The sequence below is a fragment of the Aotus nancymaae genome, unplaced genomic scaffold (genome assembly GCF_030222135.1).
Source record: "Aotus nancymaae isolate 86718 unplaced genomic scaffold, 86718_ANA_hifiasm-v0.15.2.pri h1tg000062l, whole genome shotgun sequence".
Classification (NCBI taxonomy): Eukaryota; Metazoa; Chordata; class Mammalia; order Primates; family Aotidae; genus Aotus; species Aotus nancymaae.
Genome location: NW_026988476.1, coordinates 24,883,163 through 24,906,048, shown reverse-complemented (window position 1 = coordinate 24,906,048; position 22,886 = coordinate 24,883,163). Strand labels below are relative to the sequence as shown.

Sequence of the window (22,886 nt, the reverse complement as noted above, 5' to 3'; positions counted from 1 at the left end):
AATGTCCTAGGCCTTCGCATTCACGTACCATGCATTCACTGACTCACCCAGAGCAACTTCCAGTCCTTCAAGCTCCTTTCATGTTAAATGCCCTATACAAACATACCATCTTAAGTCTTTTATACTAAATTTTTACTGTACCTTTTCTATGTTTAGACATCTTTCTAAAATGATTATTATTTGTATTTTAAATATAGAGGCAGGGTCTCACTGTTTTGCCCAGTCTGGTCTCAAACTCCTGGGCTCAAGTGATCCTCTCTCAGCCTCCCAAAGTGATGGGATTACACGCATGAGCCACCACACCTAGTTTAGATATCTTAAAATACACAAAAGCATTGTGTTATAGTTGCCAGCAGCATTTGGTGCAGTAATAATGCTGTATAGGTTTGTAGCCTAGGAACAATAGGCCATACCATATAGCCTAGGTATATAGTATGCTATCCCATCTAGGTTTGTGTAAGAGTAAGCACTCTCTTCTTTCAATGTTTGCAATATGAAACTGTTCATTTCTCAGGTGTTTCTCAGAATGTATCCCCATTGGTAAGCAATGAATGACTGTACTTTGTAATTTTTTATTTATTTTTATTTTCCATTTATCCAGTCTAAAACATCCTGTTATAGCAGACTGTACTTTTTAATTGGTTCAAAGCTTTATGTTGATGGTCTTGTTAATCTTCCAACTTTCAAGTAAACATTTCTTTTATCCCCATGACAAGGAAACTGAGGCAGAAAGGTTGACACAAGTAGTAGAACTGGTATTTGAATCCCAGAGAGTCTGACTGCAGAACTCTTAGCCACTTCCTTGTATTTCTACCCAGAGAACTGAATCAATGTACCTTATCTATGTATTTCAAACTGTGAGTTGGATCAACAGCATTAAGAAAAAGTCAAGTAGAATGGATAAGATCAGTCTATCAATGTACTAAGGATAAATGTTTTGAGGAACTTCTGTGTAGGTTTTATGGGTATAACTTTTTATGTGTGCCCTGGGTCCAGATGTAAAATGCATTTCTTACTATGGGTTGTAGTCAAAAGTTTGAAAGGCTGTCCCTAGGGGATCAGCTTAAGGAGTTAATTTATTTTCTTTTTTCTTTTTTTTTTTCTTAAGAGATACATAATTAAGGAGAAGGCAGAGTAGTGAGAACAAGGATGATGCTGAACTTAAAGAAATGAACCTGAAATAGTGGTGGTCTGGGTCTTAGAGCAACCTGGATGGCAGGGAGAGGGAAGGATACTGGGGGGAGATAGGAGTGAGTGGGAACCCACATCTTTAAGTCTATAAACAATTCTGCTCAATCCCTTTTATTTCTTTAGAGAGCATGAGTCGGTGGCCACTATATATTGTTTTTGGATAGGAACATACATACTGCTCTGAAGGTCACTTTTCTGTGCTTGTAAACAAGATACAGGACTTTATATCTTTTATATATCTGTATTCTCTATATTAACTCCTGGTTAGTAATGTTGACTTCAGTGTTGTAAAATTTAGAATAAGTTGGTATTTCACATTCTTCAAAATCCTTTTTTCACCCTCAGTTCTTCTTGTGTGGATTGATGCAAATTCGTGGCATTCTGGGGAATTTGTTCAGTTTTCCCTACGTTGCAACATCTCTCCATGACTGTTGCCTTGTCCTTTTCCCTGCTTTCCAGTGTATACATTACCATGGGAGAATCTGTGGTCACCTGTGACAGGGCTGTGTACAGTTATACAAGTCTCCCAGTATTGTTCACTACAGACTGTAGCTCATGGGCTAGGAGGGAGGGCTGGAGGAGACGCTACCATCTCTCCCAGGAACTGGCTGTCCTTTGAATCTAGCATCACCGGCTGATCCTTGGACCAGCTCAGCCCAGCTCATCTTGGTATAGTTCTATCCCATGTCAGTTTAGCCACATCCTACTTCTCTTACATATTCAAGGTTTTATCTTGGTGAGTTCTCCTTTCTATATAAGTTACCTTTTCTGTATTTCTACTATTCTTTTATTCAGAACCTATACTTAGTTTAATTGGAGAGTCTAGTATTGTCTGAGGGCTTTGATCTTCATGTCCCTGTAAATGACCCTTCCAGGTATAAATGGGAACAGCCTTTCAGACAGCATTATCTACCAAGGATTAAATGGATATGACTTGTTTCATCAGTTGTTTTCTTTGTGAGTTTATGGGAACATGCAAGAGTCTTGACTCTGTCACATATCTGGTTAAAGTATGTTTTAGCTTGTCTGCCAAGACAGTTTTCATAAATCATGTTAACAGTTCAAAATTTTGGGAAGCATGTATATAATCCAGGATGAGGAGATGGCATTGGAGGTGAGTGGCTATTTTCCTGTCAGGGCTGAGGAAGCACAGACAGTGACAGTGAGTCATATCCCCACCTCAACCATTTTCACTGGAAGATTATGTCTATTTGCTAAAGATAATGGGAGGCAATTAGATACTTTGCTTATACAAAAATGCATCTTAGACATCTCATACTGAAATGTGGTAGCAGTCACAAAAGCTTTTTCTTTTAGAATCATAAACCTCTCTGATTTATTAAATTAAGACTGCTGTGGTGAACTAAGAATTTTAACAACTTCTAAGGTGTGAAGGGGAACAAAAAGTTATTTACTATTCTCTCTTATATCATGAGTGAAAGGTGAGTTTATGTTCCAAGTTTTAAAGTATATTATAGAAATGTTCATCTCATCATTAAGAGGTACTGTTTTAGATGTGTAGCTCACTCAAATTTTGATCCATTAATAATTTTTGTGTTTGGTTTGTTAATGAACACTTATATAGGACTTGGTTTTGTTTTTTGCCAGAAAGAGCACTGTGAATAAAGAAGAAAAAAATAAAAAGGCACTTGAAATATTCTATGATTGGAATTTTGGACATGTCTAAGTGGAATGAAACAGTTAAGAAGTTACTGAGAAAGGAGGAGAAAAGCCAATCCTAGTAGTTTCTTTTAAAAATAGATTATTTAAGGCTGGACGTGGTGGCTCAAGCCTGTAATCCCAGCACTTTCGGAGGCCGAGATGGGCGGATCACCTGAGGTCAGGAGTTTGATACCAGCCTGACCAATGTGGAGAAACCCCGTCTCTACTAAAAATACAAAATTAGCTGGGCGTGGTGGCATATGCCTGTAATTCCAGGTACTCAGGAGGCTGAGGCAGGAGAATCGCTTGAACCCAGGAGGCGGAGCTTACGGTTAGTTGAGAGCGTACCATTGCATTCCAGCCTGGGCAACAAGAACGAAACTCCGTCTCAAAAAAAAGAATTATCTATAAACAGTTTTTCTGACACCGGAGGAAAAATCAATATACATAACTTCACAATAGCAAACGAAGCCATCAGATTGGTACCTATACTAGCTTCCCAGGCTGCTATCATGCACTACCACAAACTAGGTGATTTAAGGGACAGAAATAAACAGTCTCACAGTTCTAGAGACTAAAGTGAAAATCAAGGGATCAGCAGAACCATACTCATTCCAAACCTGTAGTAGGGGAGGCCGTCCTTGCCTCTTCCCAGCTTCTGGTGGTGGCCATCAGTTGATGGTGCTTCTTGGTTTGCAGCTGAGCCACTCCAGTGTCTGCCTCTGTCAGTGTCCACACTTTTGTTTTGTCTTATAACGATGTCAGTCATATGAGGGAGGGTCCACTTTACTCCAGTATGCCTGTGTTAGTTTAGCTAATTACATCTGTAACGATCCTATTTCCAAATAAAGTCGCATGCTAAGATACCTGGGGTTTAGGACTTCAATATATCTTTTTTGGTGGTGGCACAATTCAACCTGTATTAGTCCTAAATACTATTATTCAGAAAAATTACTAGGAATCTTACTACAGTTTTATTTACCATCAAGTACCAGGCACTTCCCTGAATGCTGGGAATGTAGAATGAGCAAAACCAGGTATAGTTCCTGCCTTCATGGAACTTACAGCCTAGCAGATAGAATCACATGAAGTAGAAATGTATTGTGAGATTGAGGAATGTGATGATAAACGAAAACACAGCTTAGTGAGAGCGCTTGGCATAGGAACTTGCCCAGTGCTGGGAGATGGGAGCATGAATGGGTGAAGCGATGCTTACACTAGCTGATGTCTCAGTAACATACTGCTCATTGCTGACTTTGTGCTAAACACTGAGTTTTTTTTTTGTTTTTTTTTTTTAAGGCGTGGTTTCACCATGTTGGTCAGGCTGATCTTGAACTCCTGACCTCAAGTGATCTGCCCACCTCAGCCTCCCAAAGTGCTGGGATTACAGGCGTGAGCCACTAAGCCCGGCCAACACTGAGTCTTTATATGTGTACCTCATTTGATCTTCATAGTAGCATGATGGAGTAGGCAATATCATTCCTGTTTTATAGATAAGGAAACTGGGGCACAAAGAAAACTTTCCCAAGACCGTATCTTGAAAGTGGTGGAGCTGAGGATGATAGAGAATGAGAATCATTGTAATCTCTGACATTCAATTTAATTTTAATAATAATACTTCAGTAATTTATTTGAATCCTTTCTCCCCTCTTGCCCACCTATCCCTGCTTTTGTATTTTCTCTGCTGTTTGCTGTGTCCACCTCTAGAAACCCTTCTATGCCTGGGCATTCCCCACTTGACTCATTTGCCAGTGATTTCTGTATGAGTACTGTAATTCGAGTCTAGTATTTGGTTGAGCAGACTGCAGTGTTAAAACTTACCAGGAGAGGGCAACTATCAAATCATTGGATCCTAGATGATGAATCCTGGATTATGTGAACAATTCTCAGTTCCAAGTTATGCCAGCAAATATGTTTCCTACGGTTATAAATTTGCTAGAATCTGTAGTAATTAGATCGGGGGATAATATGGATTGGGTTATGCAAAGAGTATCTGAATCAAGGTAAATCTGTTGCAAAGTCCAAGAGGACATTCATTTACTAGAATTTTATTCTCTTGGAGCCCATTAGTAGCAGTATTTATTTATTGAGAGATGGAGTCTTGCTCTGTCATCCAGGCTGGAGTTCAGTGGTGTGATCTCTGCTCACTGAAACTTCCACCTCCCAGGTTCAAGCGATTTTCCTGCCTCAGCCTTCAGAGTAGCTGGGATTACACGTGGCCACCACCTAGACTGGCTAGTTTTTATATTTTTAGCAGAGACAGGGTTTCACCATGTTGTCAGGCCGATCTCAAACTCCAGACCTCAAGTAACTGGCCCACCTCGGCCTCCTAGAGTGCTGGGATTACAGGCATGAGGCACCGCACACGGCTAGAAACATACAATATTTGTCCTTCATGTCTGGCTTATTTTACTTTGCAAAATGTCTTCAAGGTTCATCCACATTAAAAACATTTTTTGGCCGGGTGCGGTGGCTCACGCCTATAATCCCAGCACTTTGGGAGGCCGAGGCGGGTGGATCACGAGGTCAAGAGATCGAGACCATCCTGATCAACAAGGTGAAACCCTGTCTCTACTAAAAATACAAAAAAAATTAGCTGGACATGGTGGCGCGCGCCTGTAGTCTCAGCTACTCAGGAGGCTGAGGCAGGAGAATTGCTTGAACCCAGATGGCGGAGGTTGTGGTGAGCCGAGATCGTGCCATTGCACTCCAGTCTGGGTAACAACAGCGAAACTCAGTCTCAAAAAAAAAAACATTTTTTTTTTTTTTTTCTGAGATGGAGTTTTACTCTTCTATCCAGGCTGGAGTGAATTGGCCGCATCTTGGCTCACTGCATCCTCCACCCCCTGGGTTCAAGTGATTCTCCTGTCTCAGCCTCCTGAGTAGCTGGGATGACAGGTGTCCATGACCACACTCAGCTAATTTTTGTATTTTTGGTAGAGATGGGGTTTCACCATGTTGGCTAGGCTGGTCTCGAACTCCTGACCTCGTGATCCACCCACTTTGGCCTCCAGAAGTGCTGGGATTACAGGCATGAACTGCCACGCCTGTCCTACGATAACAACTGGCTGCCTTGCCTCCTAGCTTGTCCTGCTCTGATTCATTCATGCCAAAGTGATTTCTCTAAAATCGAGTAAGTTTTTTCCTTGCAAAAAACACTTCACCGATTTTCTGTTGTCTTTCCTCACCATTGCTGAGAGGTTTTGTTGTGTTGTAGCCTCTTGCTTACATTTTTGGCATTTTTTCTTATCTTCCATCACATTTCCTCACACGGGCAGATTAGTATTTTAGTTTAGTGTGTAGTTTAGTGCACAGTTAATCCTGAGAAGCCACTCTGTCTCATTCCTTCCCTCACTGGAGTTGGAAACCCAGGTGAAGGTCCTGAGGTTTGTTCTGCCCTTCTTCTCTAATTTATCTTACTATCCTTTTTATTTTTGGTTGACAACCGTGGGGCGGTGGCTGCCTGCCTCTGTTTATCAACACCTATTGCTTATGGAAAGTTCTGTGAACAAGCAGCCAGGTTTAGGTTAGGAAACTGGCTATGGCTGAGTTCCAGGTAAATTTTTCGAGGTCCAGTTGGTCCAGATGTTTGTGACCTGCAGTCCCAAGAGGCCATGGCTCTTGCTGTGAAGTGTGATGTGTTTTATATATCACACATTAGTTTTTATTTGTCCTAAGTAGGAATCAGAGCTCAGTTCAACAGAGGCCATTGGCAAACATCCCGAACAAGGAATCCCTCACTAAAATAGCTTAAAATGTAGTTATACTGGTGTAGTCTATGCATTTGTGGTACGGTGTTCATTAGTAGCACTGAAGGGCTATACAGACCTGGAATTCAGATGAGAGACTTTAGCTCAGTTGACTTTAAGGGAGCCCTGCAGTAGATCATACCCCTCTTACTGACCCCACCGGCCCTGGAGTTGTGCCTCTCTGATGGCCCATCACAAACAATCTGCCCTTAGGCTTCAAGGAATTTTGCTGACGGCCTCTAGCTGTTAGTGCTGTCAGGCTTTGCATCCTTGGAGGCCATGCTTATCCCATGCTGCGTGTCCTTAAATTTTGGTAACATCTCTTTCTCCTCTTCTACCCCTCCTCCACCACAGTAAACACAGCTTTTTGAGGGCTGGGGCCATTTACAAGTGAAGTAGTTTATAAAAAGGAGGTGTGCATCTTTCAGCTTCATGTTCAGTGTGTTGGAAATTCCGTTCGCTGATCTAATTCTAAATCTCCTTGGTGTTTCTTAAACTAGTTTACTATGTCAACAAAGATTTGTCCTGCTGTAATGGGAAGAACAGCTAGCCTGGGCTAGTCATAACATCCACATCCATGCTAACTGGTTTATGAATTTAGGTAGGCAAGTCGCTTGACCATTCTGGGTCTGGTCTGAAGGGAGAGGCAGTAGGACTAGGAGTTGAATTGTCATGCCAAGGTCTCTGAGCATGGGTGTGTCTGTCAGAATTGTCATTGCTCACTCTGTTGACTTCCAGCTGCTGACAGGCAAGGCCCTAGCAAGCTCTTCAGCCTCCTTTCCTTGCTAGAGGTGCTGTTTTCCCTTGAAATGGTCAAGCCCTGCAAATAGTTTCTATAGTAACAGGTCTCTCTCTTTTTTCTTATGATGCAGATTTTTGAAAAGATTTCTTATCTAAATGTCTTGAGATCTGTGGTCTTCTTACCTGTAGCTCCTTTGATTAGACAGAGCCTTTATTTAAAGACTTTTCCCCCCAAGGATATTGTTGTTGTTTCTACCAAAAGACTAATCAGTTGTTAGTTTTACTAGTGCTTGAAGTTTTAGTTTATTAATAAAGCTTCATATAAACTAGAAAAGGAGTGGTTGGGTAGAATAGTAAGAACAAGAAAACTAATATTCACTGTTGGTATCATGTAGTTTTAAACTTTAATTTTTTATTATGTTAAACCTTCAAACATAAAAGTAGCCAAAATTATATAATGGACATTATATACTTGCCACCTAGATTGAAAACTAACATTCTGCCATGTTGGCATAGTTTATTCTTTTACCGATAGTAAATCAGAGACACATATTTAGAAGTAAAATGCCACCCTAAAAGGTGTTATTCATAATAATTAACACCATCCTTAGTAAAATTAACTTTTCATTCCTTCATATCATCTAATACCTAATATATATTTACATTTCCCCAGGTGTCTCAGATGTCTTTTACTAATGATTTTTTCCAGCGAGGACCCACTCAAGGTTCTTACATTTGTATTTGATGATCATGTTTTAATCTGGAATAGCGCCCACCACCCCAACCCCTGCCACTGCCTTATCAGAGAGGTCAGTTGTCCTGTAAGGCATTTCACCTTTGTGATTTGTGCGATTATTTTTTCTGGTTTTCATTTAACTTCTCTATCTCCCATATTCTTCCTAACTGCAAGTCAGGTCTAAAGACCTCACTAAATTTGTGGAAAACATTTTTAGCAGGAATGCTGTGTACTTCATGCACTGTCACAACTGGGAGGCACTAAGTATTTGGATCTTGAAGATTTAAAGCCTTGTAATTGGTTTTTAAAAACACTGTTTCAGTGGTTTTCTAGGATAAACTTCTCTCGAGAAGTTCCTTTTTTAAAAAATGCTTTTTATTAGTTTGAAGATTTAATGGGATTTTCTTTTCCCCTGAAATTCTTCCAGTTTATTTCAAAAAGTAAAGGTCAATGTAGCATTAAATTTCTGAATTTTTCCTCATATAAGCCAAATAAATAGTTGGTGAAACAGTATTTTGTGACCGATGTACCCACCTTGGCTCTGGCAGTCTCTGGACATTAGACCGCTCTTTCTGATCTACTCTCCTGGCTGACAGGTTTGACCCTTTCCTCTCCTTCAACTCCTATGTTTATAACTGATTTTACTTTTCTTTTAAAAAATCAGATTTGCTGTCTTTTTTTGCTTTCATCAGCTCTGGGCCTTGTCTAGCCTTAAACCAGCGTGAAAAGGCAGGTTCTGGGCTGACTTCAACTTACAGTAACCCCTGACATGTGTTTGTTGAAGGGGAGCTCTCCCCTTCAGTCCATACTTTTAGTAGGTTAAATTCAGCCCAAGATTTAGGCTCTGGTCTGGAGTCAGAAGATGGGTCAAAATCTAGCTCTCCCACCAGCGGGTTGGCTTTTCTTCAGCAGTCAGCTATTGTTTCCAAATGACAGTATCCATTTCCTCATCTGTAAAGTGGGGACGATAACTGGTTTTGATTAATGCAGAGTTGTGGTAAGGCTTGAAAGAAATCACAAACTAAATGTAAAATTTAATTTGAAAAATGCTGTTCAAGCAGGAACTCACAGGAACCAAATGAATGGAGTCCAGAAATCCAGATGTTTATGCCCAAGAAAAGCAGGATTTTATCCAGCACTTCTCCTAGATTGTCAGGGTGCTGACGGAGGATGAGATGGGACACCCAGAGATAGGAGGTGCTATTACCTGGCTCAAAGAAGTCCTGGAGTACACTGCTACTGGAGACAAGCACCACTAGGGTTTGATGGTGCTAGTAGCATTCCAGGAGCTGGCAGAGCCTAGGAAACAGGATGCTGATAGTCTTCAGCAGGTCCTCACTGGGCTGCTTTGTGGAACTGCTGCAAGCTTGCCTTTTTTTTTTTTTTTTTTTTTTTTTTTTTTTTTAAATACAGAGTCTCACTCTGTTGCCCAGGATGGAGTGTAGTGGTACAGTGTTGGCTCATTGCAACTTCTGCCTCCTGGGTTCAAGTGATTCTTGTGCCTCAGTCTCCAGAGTAGCGAGGACTACAGCCATATCCCACCACACCCAGCTAATTTTTGTATTTTTGGTAGAGATGGGGTTTCACCATGTTGGCTAGGCTGGTCTTGAACTCCTGATCTCAGGTGATCCACCTGCCTTGGCCTCCCAAAGTACTGGGATTATAGGCATGAGCCACCGTGCCTGGTGCTGCAAGCTTTCTTCCTGGTGGCAGATGACATCATGGATTTGTCCCTCATTTGCTGGGGGCAGATATGCTTGTATCAGAAGCCAGGTGTAGGATTGGATGCCATCAATGATGCTATGCTTCTGGAAGCATGTATCTATCACCTGTCGAAGCTCATTACCAGAACTTGATAGAGCACTTCCTGCAGAGTTCCTGTTAGACTGAGATCAGGCAGACCCTGGACCTCAGCACAGCCCCCTAGGGCAATGTGGATCTTGACAGATTCACTTGACAGAAAAGAGGTATAGATCTACTGTCAAGTATAAAACAGCTTTCTACCATACCTTCCTGAAGCTGCAGCCATGTCTATGGCAAACTTCAATGGGGAGAAGGAGTGGGTCAGAGCGGGCCAATGACAGGAAGATCCTGCTGGAGTTGAGAGTTCCTTCAGATTCAGGATGATTACCTTGACCTCTTTGGGGACCCCAGTGTCACCACCAGCAGAGTTTGTACTGACATCCAGGACAACAAATGACAACAAATGCAGCTGACTGACAGTTCATTGTCTGCAACGGGCCACTCCAGGACAGCACCAGATCCTGCAGGAGAATTAAAGGCAGAAGGAGACTGAGAAGGTGGCCCAGGTGGAGGCATTGTGTGAGGAGCTGGATCTGCTGGCCATGTTCTTGCAGCATGTGGAAGATGGTTACAGCCACCTTATGGGTCTCATTGAACAATGTGTTTCACCCCTGCCCCAGCCACCTTCCTGAGGCTTGCGTGCAAAATCTCCAAGCGGAAAAAGTGACCTAGAGACTGCAAGGGCCGGGAGAGGAGGCACTCAATGAACTACTGTGTAACCTTAAAAAGAAAAAAGAAAAATGCTCTAAGATAGAAGGGAATCTGGTTTCTGTTCCACGCATAGACCCCTACTGGCTTTTTTCCTTTTGTTGTTTCCTACTTCTGTATCTTATCTTAATTGGTACTTTTCTTCCTTCTCCTTTCTAGGAAACCTCTCCACCTTTCCTTCTAGTTAACCTTTAGGCCTGGGTAGAATTTTAATCTTCAATGCAATCACATTGTTTTCTCTCAGCCTGCAAGTTTTCCTTTATGTGAACTGTCAGAATATTTGTCATTCTCCAAATATTTTTACACCTAGGTTTCTTATTTCTGAAGATCTCAAATTGCTTGAGGTCGTGGTTTGATAGATTTGTGTTCAGCTCAGAACTATGAAAACTTGATTGTGTTACCCTAGACACTGATTTCTAATGAGTTAGCTATAGGATGCAACTGGTTTCTTAAGTGATATTTTTCTAGGATGTGGGTACAGCTTTCTGATATGAGGTCCTCACAAATTTCTAAAATTTGCTTCAGCAGAAAGTAAAGGTGGGTCCTTTACGTGGGTCTTTCCTGCCCCACCTTCTTTAGGTAGAGTTGGCTCCAGTTTACTCCTTGTTTCTGCCTCCACCCAACCACTGCTCCATCTGGCGGTGTACAGGCCTCATGGTGTTCCACAGGAATGACATGGTGATTGTAGTGAGGGTTATAGTGAGGAATTGCCCACTGTTTGACCTTGCTAAACAGCAAATTTGGGCCAGCAGTGGGTCTGTTTTTAACCCTTATGTACCCTCAGCTCTCAAGCCTGTATGCTGCCACCCCAGCCGGTCATCAGAATCACTTAGATTTTAAAGAGACTTATCCTGGGTTCATCAATACACATAGTAAATCAGATTTTTGCTGGGTGGCTTGGGACACTGTATTTTCCAAAGCTCCCTGTGATTGGCTGTATTTGGGAACTCCTATTCTGAAGGATGATCCCTTATCTCTTCATCTGTCACTACTGATGGTGGCTTGCACACTCTGATGGTACTTACTTGGATGGGATTACAGATGGTTTCATAACATCCATCTGTATGAAGTCTCGTGGTATAAGTCAATGTAGGATGATAAGGGATGAGCCTATTAGAGGCTTTTGAAGCAAATGGATAGTTTAATCAGATTGGTGTGTTTTTTTCTTTAGAACTGCTGTGAACCAGACCTTATTATCACCATCTGTTTTGTAAATTCCATTTTTGGTTTAACAGCTGGATTGTGAAAGATACACAAAATTATCCATTTAAAAAACTAAATTTGGCAAGTGTGTGTGTGTGTTTTTAAAAATGACTCCTTGAATATGCTGTTTTGATTCCTTAGACAGTTTTTAAGGCTCTAATTTTGGTCTACCAGAAATATTCAGAATAGTAAACTGAGACCAGAAAGGAGAATTTTTTGGCTTGGATAGCTTTGAGTTAATAATAAGGTACATGATTGGCAGCCTTCAGTTTTGTCCATGAATAAATCTAAGCAGTTTAAAACAGGTACTTTCCCCTTACCTCAGTACAGAGAGGCCCTGGCCACTGCCATGGACATCTCAAAAGCTGAGCAGTATGGCAAAAGGGGAACTTGTAATTTGGCATCAGTGAGCAACACCCCTGAGTTGTGCAAACCAGGACCCTGGAAGTCATGTTAAGCTTCTCTTCTATCATCCTCTTAACTGAGGACACTGAAGCCCAGGTCACACAATCGGCACAAAGCTTGCACTAGAACTTGGGTCTCTAGACTCTTTGCATTCCTTGTACTTTACCATTCTGCATCTTGAACCACTGTGTATGTGGTTCCCCTAAGAGCCAGTAAAGTAATTGCATCTGGGTGGAGAAAGTATATGTGCTTTCACTTTCTCATTTCATTATTTCTACATCTTACCAATAAACTTCCATGAATATTACTGTTGTAATGAGGAGCAAAATGTTAGTAAAGATAACTTTATATGTGAAAACTTGAACTCTTGCCAAGAAACGTAGTGTTCGTGACAAGGCTGGCTGAGAGGATGAGACTAGCTCACCAGTACTGGGTTGGCTGAAGGAAACATGCATGTCAGTACTATTTTGAGGGCAGCTGAGAACATCTATTTCAATAGCTTTGGCTATATTTTAATAGCTAAGAGCAACATATGAATTTGTCTTTGCCAAAGATGAGGGGAGTGAAAATTTCCAAAATAACCAAACTTTTACTTTTTTTTTTTTTCAGTACATTAGGTCTTTCCTGCTGACAAAACTACAGTTTATGAAATAAGTTTGTGGAGCATATCAAAGCTGTGCGGCAGCTCTGCGCACTCCAGCAGATGGTGTGACTGGTTGTCTAGTCGTCTTAGTTTCTGCCATTGTGTCAGTCTGTGGAATGTTTGGGTTCATGCTGATTTTGGCCAAGTTTTCCAAACTCTGTCTTGGTAAGCGCAAAAAGCTGTGAGTGTCGGAAGCTCTAACAAGAGGTGTACTCATGATGAAAGTGAAAGCAGAGAGAGTGATTTTTTTTTTTTTTTTTTTTTATTCTTTGAATTTGTTTTAACATTGCTTTTACTTGTAGGATAAATTTTTCAAACAGGCAGTAGAAAGCAAAACGTCTTAATGCCATCTTCAGGGTGGAAGACTTTGAGTTGCAGGGTGTGATTTAGGGAGGGTTTTGAAGGAGTTTGCAGCCCTGTGTGAAGCTGGCTGGGTCTTCTTCTTGTGTACTCCTCCTTGCCCTCCTTTAGCCCCTCCATGCAAAGGTAACCTATTTTTTAATGGTGTTTTTTTTTTTTTTTATGGGAAAAAACAAAATGCCAGCCTGTGTAGGAACACCTTAATTTTAAAAACATTTTTATTAATGAAATGTCCCAAATATACAAGATGGTATGAAGAACAAGTTTAATCAAAATGCATCCGGTTTTAGCAAATCTTAATATTTGTTTACACTTCCTAGTTATCACTTCCTGATCCAGTTATCATCTCACTACAGAGGTAACCACTATCCTGAATTTGGTCCCCCTTTTTTTTTTTTTTTTTTTTTTGAGATGGAGTCTCCTTCTATTGCCCAGGCTGGAGTGCAGTGGAGTGATCTTAGCTCACTGCAACCTCTGCCTCCTGGATTCAAGCGATTCTCTTGCCTCAGCCTCTCAAGTAGCTGGGATTACAGTCATGCACCATCACACCTGGCTAATTTTGTATTTTTAGTAGAGATGGGGTTTCTCCATGTTGGTCAGGCTCCTCCCAAACTCCCGACCTCAGGTGATCTGCCTGCATCGACCTGCCAAAGTGTTGGGATTGCAGGTGTGAGCCACTGTGCCAGCCACTTTCATGTCTATTTTTATACTTTCATTTTCTCTGTATGTTTACAAATAACAGGTAACATTGTTTTTACTTAATTTAAATGGCTCATACTCTACATATCCTTCTGCTACATGCTTGTTACACTGAATATCCTTCTAAGGATTTAGAAATGCAGCCCAAATTTACTCACTTTCATTTCTCGGTTTTTTTTTTTTTTTTTTGAGTCCTTAACCTGCAATGGGTTTTCAATGGGGATCGTATTTTATTGTGAGTTTACCCAAACTGGGTAATTACTCTTCTGATTCATACTTCTCTATTTTTGCTATTACCCACAAGAATGTGGTGACTTTTTTTTTTTTTTTTGATAGGCTATTGCTCTCTTGCCCAGGCTGGAATGCAGTGGTGCGATCTAGACTCAATGCAACTTTCACCTCCCAGGTTCAAGTGATTCTTGTGCCTCTGCCTCCCAGGTAGCTGGGACTACAGGTATATGCTACCACACCCAGCTAATTTTTGTATTTTTAGAAGAGATGGGTTTTCACTATGTTGGCCAAGCTGGTCTCAAACTCCTGGCCTCAATTGATCCAACTGCCTTGGCCTCCCAAAGTGCTGGGATTACGGGTGTGAACCACTGTGGCCAGCTGACAATTCTTATGTTCCCTTGGCTACATGAATTTCTTTGGAGTCCCTTCATTTAAAAATGTATTTTAAGGAATTGACTTGGTCCAGTGTTGTGGCTCACACCTGTAATTCTAGCACTTTGGGAGGCTGAGGCAGGAGGATTGCTTGAGCCCAGAAGTTCAAGATCAGTCTGGACAATATAATGAGACCCTGTTCCTACAAAAAATAAAAAAAAATAGCTGGATGTGGTGGCACACACCTGTAGTCCCAGCTACTGGGGAGGCCAAGGTGGGAGGATTGCTTGAGTCTGGGAGGTGGAGGCTGCAATGAGCTGGGATTGCACTGCTGCACTCCAGCCTAGGTGACAGAATAAGACCTTGTCTTGAAAAAGAGTGAATCATAGGTAAAGTCAGACATATTAATTGGATAAACATGGAAGATCTATGTTTAACTCCAATGTTGTGCATGACATTACAGGGAACTGTGTAGAAACTCCAAAGCCTTCAGATGCAATGCTTAACCCAGCAGCTTATAGCCCAGTGTGTTTGGGAGACGTGAGCACAAATAATCATGGGAGTAGGCATGATGAAATACAGGCTGTATGTTGGTGGAGGCAGCTCTGATGTTAGATGGTACTACAAAGGTCTGGAACATTCTCCACCAAATCAGGATAGGCTTCTTTGTTAGACCTTGAGTTGATTTAATTCCAGCCTAAAGCAAAGAGGCGTGATGCCCTAGGCACTTCTCTCTGACTCTTCTCTTAATTCTAAAACCAGTAGGCAGACTCCATTAGCTCTTTTCTATCCTTTAGGATGGATGCATACTCAAATGTTCCGAGTCATCTTCCACTGTCTTTTAACGCTTTTCTTCCAGGAAGATGCATCCGGTGTAAATTCCAGCTTCCTCCGATAGCTGCAGTTGTTGGTGCTGATAACCAGATATCCCAGACAGCATTAATTCCTATATTGTGCGTTAAAAGGGAACTCCATTGGATGGAAATTTCCTTTTGAGGAAATCTTTCCCAGGGTTTCCATTTACCTTCCCCTCACTTTCTCCCTAGCAGAAACAGGTCTGTTTGTCCTTAAATATATATCTATGTATTTGAGGAGGCACATTTGAAGAGATGCAGGTTCTATGTAGCAGCACAAAACATGGAATAGTTCAAACCAGGGGCATTCTGATTCTTAGACCTGGAGCATCAGGATCATCTGGGAACTTGTTAGCAATGCAAATTCTCAGGTCTACCCAGACCACCTGAAACAGAAACCGTAGGGGTGGGGCCTAGAGATTTGTGTCTTAACAGGCCCACTGGGGGAGTCTGGAAACCCCTGTTTCGAAGGATGCTTAAATAAGCACTTGGGGGCTAGGCATGGTGGCTCACACCTGTAATCCCAGCACTTTGGGAGGCCAAGGCTCACAGATCTCTTGAGCTCAGAAGTTTGAGACCAGCTTGGGCTACATGACGAAACCCCATCTCCACAAAAAAATACAAAAATTAACCAGGCATGGTGGCTTGAGCCTGTAATCCCAGCTACTCAGGGGGCTGAGGTGAGAGGATCACCTGAGCCCAGGAGGTAGAGGTTGCAGTGAGCTGAGATTGCACCACTGCGTTCCAGCCTGGGCAACAGAGGGAGACCCTGTTTCAAAAAAAAAAGCAAATGAGCACTTGGGCTTGTATTGTGGGCCTGTCTTATTATACTTTCAGGAAAGAGTCCTGGAAGACTAAATACTTGAGGGATGTTACCCAGCAGTGTTATTTGTTGACATTGCTTAATTATGAATGACATTAGAAATGCATACCTGAAAACTGACATCGTGTGGTGGTGTTATAAACACACCTTTCACTTGCAGAGGCTGCTTTGCTTTGTTTGTGGTTATGGCCAACAGTAGGAAACAGAATGCCTTAAATCTCTGTTTCCAGGGTTACCTTCTTGCTGCTGATAACAGGCAGGAAATTAAAACAATATATGATAGTGTACTGTTCCTACTATCTACAGATGGTAGCTTTTAGATTTGTTGGAGCAAAACATAAGTAAATACAGCAAGGAAACTTAATTACTGAGAAAAATGATTTGGCTAGGTCAAGCTTATAGTCTAGGTTCATTTTAATAAAATGGAATATAGGCAACGGATTAGTGTTCCATTATCACATGAAGCATTTAGCTGTATGAGGATCACTAGGTTCTCTCTCTGTCTCTCTCTGTCTCTCTGTCTGTCTCTCTCTCTCTCTCTCTGGTTTAATTTTATTTTAGTATGTAAAACATTTACATGATGCCAAGGTCAAAACTATATAACAAATTATATTCAAAGATGTCTCCCTTTCATCCATAACCCTTCTCTCCTCTTCTGTTAGTACTTTATAGGTGATCATTTTTACTAGCTTTTAAATTGATCCTTCCAGTGTTTCTTTTTGCAGATAAGCATATACATGTATGTATATGTTAATATCTCCTCCTTCCACTTTCATTACACAAAAGGTTACATACTATACTACAATTTTAAAAATTATTATTACTACTATGATTTTTAGAGACAGGGTCTCGTTCTGTCACCCGGGCTGGAATGCAGTGGTCTGATCATAGCTCACTGGAGCCTGAAACTCCTATCCTGCATTCAGGGCTCCTCCTGCTTCGGCCGCCTGAATAGCTAGGAGTATAGGCACATGCCACCATGTAATACTTTAAATTTTTTTTTTTTTTTTTTTTTTTTGGTAACAACAGGATCTGACTAGGTTGGCCAGTCTGGTCTTGAACTCCTGCTCTCTAGCAGTCTTCTCACCTTGGCCTTCCAAAGTGCTAGGATTACCCAGCCTGAAAATTATGTTTGAAGTTAGCTTTATTAAGGTGTAACTTACCTTCTATAGAATTTACCTACTTTATATGTACAATGTGAATTTTAACAAATATATACAGTTATATAGCCACTCATACAGTGAAGATATGAACTGTTTCCATCACCCAAAAAAGTTTCTTCCTTTTTTTTTTGCAGTGAAGTCCACTCTCCCACCTCTCTGGCGCTGGTAAGCCACCTGTCTGCCTTCTGTCACTATAGTTTTGTCTTTTCTGGAACACAGGTAGTCTCCTCTGCCTATGGATGTCTTCTTTCACACTGTAGTGTGCTTTGGAGACTCAAACCATGTTATTGCATGTATCAGTAATTCATTCCATCTTATTGCTAGGTGTACTCCATTGTTTATACATTCCGGTTGATGGACATTGTCCTTTTGCTTTTTAGAAAACTTTTTTTTGGGCTGGGAGTGGTGGCTTATGCCTGGGGAGTTTGAGACCAGCTTGACCAACATGGAGAAACCCCATCTCTATTAAAAGTAAAAATTAGCCAGGTGTGGTGGTGCATGCCTGTAATCCCAGCTACTTGGGAGGCTGAGGCAGGAGAATTGCCTGAACCCAGGAGGTAGAGGCTGCGGTGAGCTGAGATCGTGCCATTGAACTCCAGCCTGGGCAACAAGAGTGAAACTCTGTCTCAAAAACAAAACAAAACAAAACAAAAAAACCCTTTTTATTTTGAAACAATTTTAAACTGACTTACAGAATAATTACAAAGATAATAGAGTTTTCATTTTCATACACCCTTTCCACACTTTCTCCTAATGTTTAACATCTCACATGGCCATGGTACAATTATCAACATTTAATAAATGAAATTAATATTGGAGCCAGGCAGTGGTGCATGCCTGTAGTCCCAGCTACTTGGGAGACCAAGTCGGGAGGATGGCTTGAGCCCTAGAGTTTAAGACTACCCTGAGCAACATAGCAAGACCCCATCTCTAAAAAAAAAAATAACAACAACAACAGACTTTATTTTAAAAAGTAATACTGGTACAATACTATTATCTAAACTATAGACTTTATTCAGATTTTCCTTGCCATTTCTCTAGTTTCCTACAATCTGACAATTCCTTAGTCTTTCTGTGTCTTTCATGACTTTGATGCCTTATTTTAGTTTTCTTTTAATTTTTAAACATTTAAAAAATAGAGACAGGATCTTGTTGTGTCACTGTGGTTGGAGTGGAGGGTGCAGTCATAACTCATTGCAGCCTCAAACTCCTGGGCTTAAGTGATACTCCTGCCTTAGCCTCCTGAGTAGCTATGACTACAGAAGTGTGCTGTCATGCCTAGCTAATTTTTTTTTTTTAAAATTTTTTGTAGAGATGGGATATTGCAGTGTTACTCAGGCTGGTCTCAGAATCAGAATCCTGGGCTCAAGTGATCCTCCTGCCTTGCCCTACCAAAGCACTGGGATTACAGGTGTGAGCCACTGTGCCTGGCCTGATGCTTTCTAAGAGTGCTTGTTTAGGTATTTTGTGTCCCTCAATTTGATGATTAGGCTGCAGTTACGGATTTTTGGGAAGAGTACCACAGAGATGATGTGCCCTTCTCATTGTGCCCTATCAAGAGCTACCTGATGTCAGTATGTCCTGTTACTGGCAAAGTTAACCTTGATCCCTTGGTTAAGGTAGCCTCTGCCAGGTTTCTCCACTAAGTTACTATTTTTCCTTTTCTGTACTCTGTTAAGGCAAATTATTGCTTTTTAAATTTTCATGTACTGCGATGTGCATGGGAGATACATAGCTTTGCAACTCCCTCAATCTTAATTGTAATAATAACAGTGATAACAATAACTAGCACTTGTTCCGCCTGCATAGTTCTAAACACATGTGCCCATTTAATCCTCATGACACCCTGTAAAGTAGGCACTTTATTTATGTTCATTTTATAGCCAAGAAGATTGAGGTACAGAGTACCTTGCCGAAGACCTAATAACTAATAAGTGATGGAGCTGGATTTTTTTTTTTTTTTCCGATGGAGAGTGTAATGACATGATCTTGGCTCACTGCAGCCCCTGCCTCCCAGGTTCAAACGATTCTTCTGTCTCAGCTTCCTGAGTAGCTGGGACTACAGGTGTGCACTACCATGCCTGGCTTATTTTTGTATTTTCAGTAGAGATGGGGTTTCACCATGTTGGCCAGGCTGGTCTTGAACACCTGACCTCAGGTGATCCACACACCTTGACCTCCCAAAGTGCTGGGATTATAGGCATGAGCCACCGTGCCCGGCCTGGAACCATATCTTCACTTTGCCTGCCTTGAGGGCTGACTTTAACATGGGCCATATGGTTGTCGTCAGAGCTTAGGATGGAAACGCTCTGATTCTTTGCCAGAGAAAACAAATGCTTCCTATATTTGATGATTCTCTCTTGTTTTTTTCTTTAAGACAATTTTTTTTGGTTTGTTTTTCCTTCCAGGAATATTTCTTGTGTGACTAAAGATTTTAGTAAGCTATATGTGGCGATAATACCATATTAAAATCATGGGGAGAAATCCAAGAAACTTTTGGAAACATTTAGGATCTATTTTTGGTCGTCTTTCAGAAATATTACTGATGGTGGGGCAGAATATTCAGATTAGAAAAGTGCTTTGGGAGAAGAAACACTCACTTAATTAGTGACACTGAGCCTTTTTCTCCTGGGGTCTTCTCAGCCACTTCTACCAGGGGTGTCTGTTTGTCTATGTGTGTCTAACCCTGCCATATTCACTTTTCTTGACCACACTAGTGACTTTTCTACGACACAGTCAAATGTATCTTTGAATAGCCTGACTCGGGGTGATAACTGTGGTTTACATAATGACTCAGTCTCTATGAGCCCCCTATTCTAGTAGCGGTGGAGCCATGGAAGGTCAGGGAGTGTGGGTGGCATTTGTCCATCTTCCTGTGACTCACTCAGCCGCCTGCCATTCTGAGGAGAAAGAGCTGTAGGTGCAAAGCTCTAATACATCCCTTCCCTTCTCTAATTCTACTATGTATATTGCATATCCCCCAAATCCTTGAAATTACACAGCTAGGTGTCTTGATGTATCTAGTCTGCTAAGCTGTCTATGTATCCGTGCAATTTTTTTCTATATATATATTTATTTTCCAAAAATGAGATCCTACTTTATTTCTTTGTAGCTGCTTTTCTTATTTGACAATATAGCTGAAGAAGTTCCATATCATAGGGTGTTTACCTACAATGTTGTTTGGGTACCCACCTATTATCAATACCTTGGCTATATTATGATTGGTGGGGATTGTGTATTGTTTCCCTCTCTCCCTCTTCAGCATCCAGGACAGGATGTTCTTGCAGTCACAGAATGTTAGGGAACTCAGAACTCTCTTAGGCATCATCTAATTAATCTTCCCCTTTGCAGATAGCATAGTTGAGGCTAAGTCAGTGCAATTTTTTAAAATAATTTAAAAAAAATGTATATTGTACGTCTGACTGGATGTGCCAGAGTCTATAGCTTAAGACACTGCTCATCTTCCAAACCCTACCTACAAAGGCATACACACACAAACTATAGGATTTATTTCCTTATGAAGGCAACTGTTTAGACTAAGTCTGATGCTAGCCTACAATATATAGAACACTTTACAAATGTAGAAAATTACTTGGGGAATCGATAATAGAGGTCAAGTTTACAAGTGTTTATATCTGGCCTCGGAAGTCAGAGGGCTAAGGATTAGTGTTTTTCTCAGGTACGGTTTTTTACATATTGATTATAGACAAAATATAAAGTAGAAGAAAATGTAAGGAAGAAAGTGAAAGTGGTTTATTTCTACTGCCAGAAATAGCCACTGTTTTATTTTGGTATAATTTTTCCTTTCCTCCCTCCCTTTTCCCTTCTCTTCCATACTGCAGATATGTTCATAATCTTTCATTAACACTGTAACACTGTATCAAAGATTTTTAAATGTAACTTAAAGAAAAAGACTTTGCTACTTTGATAAGGAAAAATGTTTAGTTTTAATTTGTATTCCCTTAATATTTTAGGGAAGATTAACATTTGTTTATGGTGACTGACTGTTCATATTTATCCATGGTAGCTTTTCAAGTCTACCTTTCCGTAAAACTGGAAATGATACTAAAGCAAGCGTCTGATTTCAGATGTCCTAAATGATGCTATATTTGATGAAGATCATGACGAGATGGTGATAGTGAAGGACATAGACATGTTTTCCATGTGTGAGCATCACCTGGTTCCATTTGTTGGAAAGGTAAGGTTCTCTTTGTTGTTTGCCAGTGATTTAAAACATAATGAATTTTTTTCAGTCAGAATAATTATATTTAAAATTTTTAGCTGCCAATTCCTGATATCCCGGGTATTTATAATTAAACATATGTGGTCATTCTTTATTAACCTAATAACTTGAAACTTAAAAAGCAAAAACCAAAGTAGCAGAAGGCCCTCAGGCCAAGCCTTTTTGTTAAATGCCATGTTAATAGGTTACAATAATGAGGTTAAGGCTGTGTGTCGTGGCTCACGCCTGTAATCCTAGCACTTTGGGAGGCCTAGGGGAGTAGATCAGCTGAGGTCAGGAGTTCGAGACCAGCCTGGCCAACATGGTGAAACCCTATCTCTACTAAAAATACAAAAAAATTAGCTGGATATGGTGGTGCCTGCCTGTAATCCCAGCTACTGGGAAGGCTGAGGTAGGAGAATTGCTTGAATCTGGGAGGAGGAGGTTACAGTTAGCTGAGATCACACCATTGCACTCCAGCCTGGGCAACAAGAGTGAAACTTGCTCTCAAAAAAAAAAAAAAAAAATGAGGTTAAAGTAGCATATTTCTTTTTTTTTTTCTATCACCACGCTGGTGCGCAGTGGTACGATCTTGGCTCACTGCAACCTCTGCCTCCCAGGTTCAAGTGATTCTCCTGCTTCAGCCTCCCAAGTAGCTGGGACTATAGGTGTTCGCCACCATGCCCAGCTAATTTTTATGTTTTTAGTAGAGACAGGGTTTCACCATGTTGGCCAGGATGGTCTTGATTTCCTGACCTCGTGATCCTCCCACCTTGGCCTCCCAAAGTGCTAGGATTATAGGCCTGAGTCACCACCCCCAGCCACATCTTTCTTTCTCTCTCTCTCTCTTTTTTTTGTAGCTACTGTAGGCTCTGAAAACCTTTACCCTTTATTTATTTATTATTAGCATCCCAACCTAGAGATGCCCTTTATTTTAACTTGAATAATGTTTGATTTAAGATACATATGTATGTTTGGCATGTCATGAGCAATAATAATTGACGAATTCCTTGTAACAGAGGTTATGGTGTTTGTGGATTCATTTCCGTCCCTTTCTACATTAGGAAAAGTGAATCTAATGCATTAGATTCCTCAGCACCTCTGTGAATTTCTTTTGTCAGAATTGTTTAGCCCTAGTCTTATAGAGCTTTAGATCTAATCTAATTTATAGGAAATCCAGAGATTGAATGGAATAAATCCAGAAAGTGGGACACTGCTGAACAGCTGGCTTATTCTCTTTTCAATGGAGAATGTTATAGGTAGGAGCACTATTTTAGAACAAAAGAGACTTAAAAGATGTAACCAAATGCAATGTAAATAC

The 22,886-nt window shown here is 40.9% G+C and overlaps 1 protein-coding gene and 1 pseudogene across 2 annotated transcripts in view; both read left to right on the top strand.

Annotated features, from left to right (window-relative positions):
- GCH1 (GTP cyclohydrolase 1) overlaps positions 1 to 22,886 on the top strand; it is a 50,657-nt gene that overhangs the window by 5,272 nt on the left and 22,499 nt on the right. For both annotated transcript variants that reach the window (XM_012451011.2, XM_064365881.1), the window contains exon 2: positions 21,432 to 21,541. In XM_012451011.2, the coding sequence (XP_012306434.1) occupies positions 21,432 to 21,541 (110 nt within the window). The remainder of the gene's footprint in view (positions 1 to 21,431; positions 21,542 to 22,886) is intronic.
- On the top strand, positions 9,106 to 10,781 carry LOC135270403 (farnesyl pyrophosphate synthase-like; annotated as a pseudogene).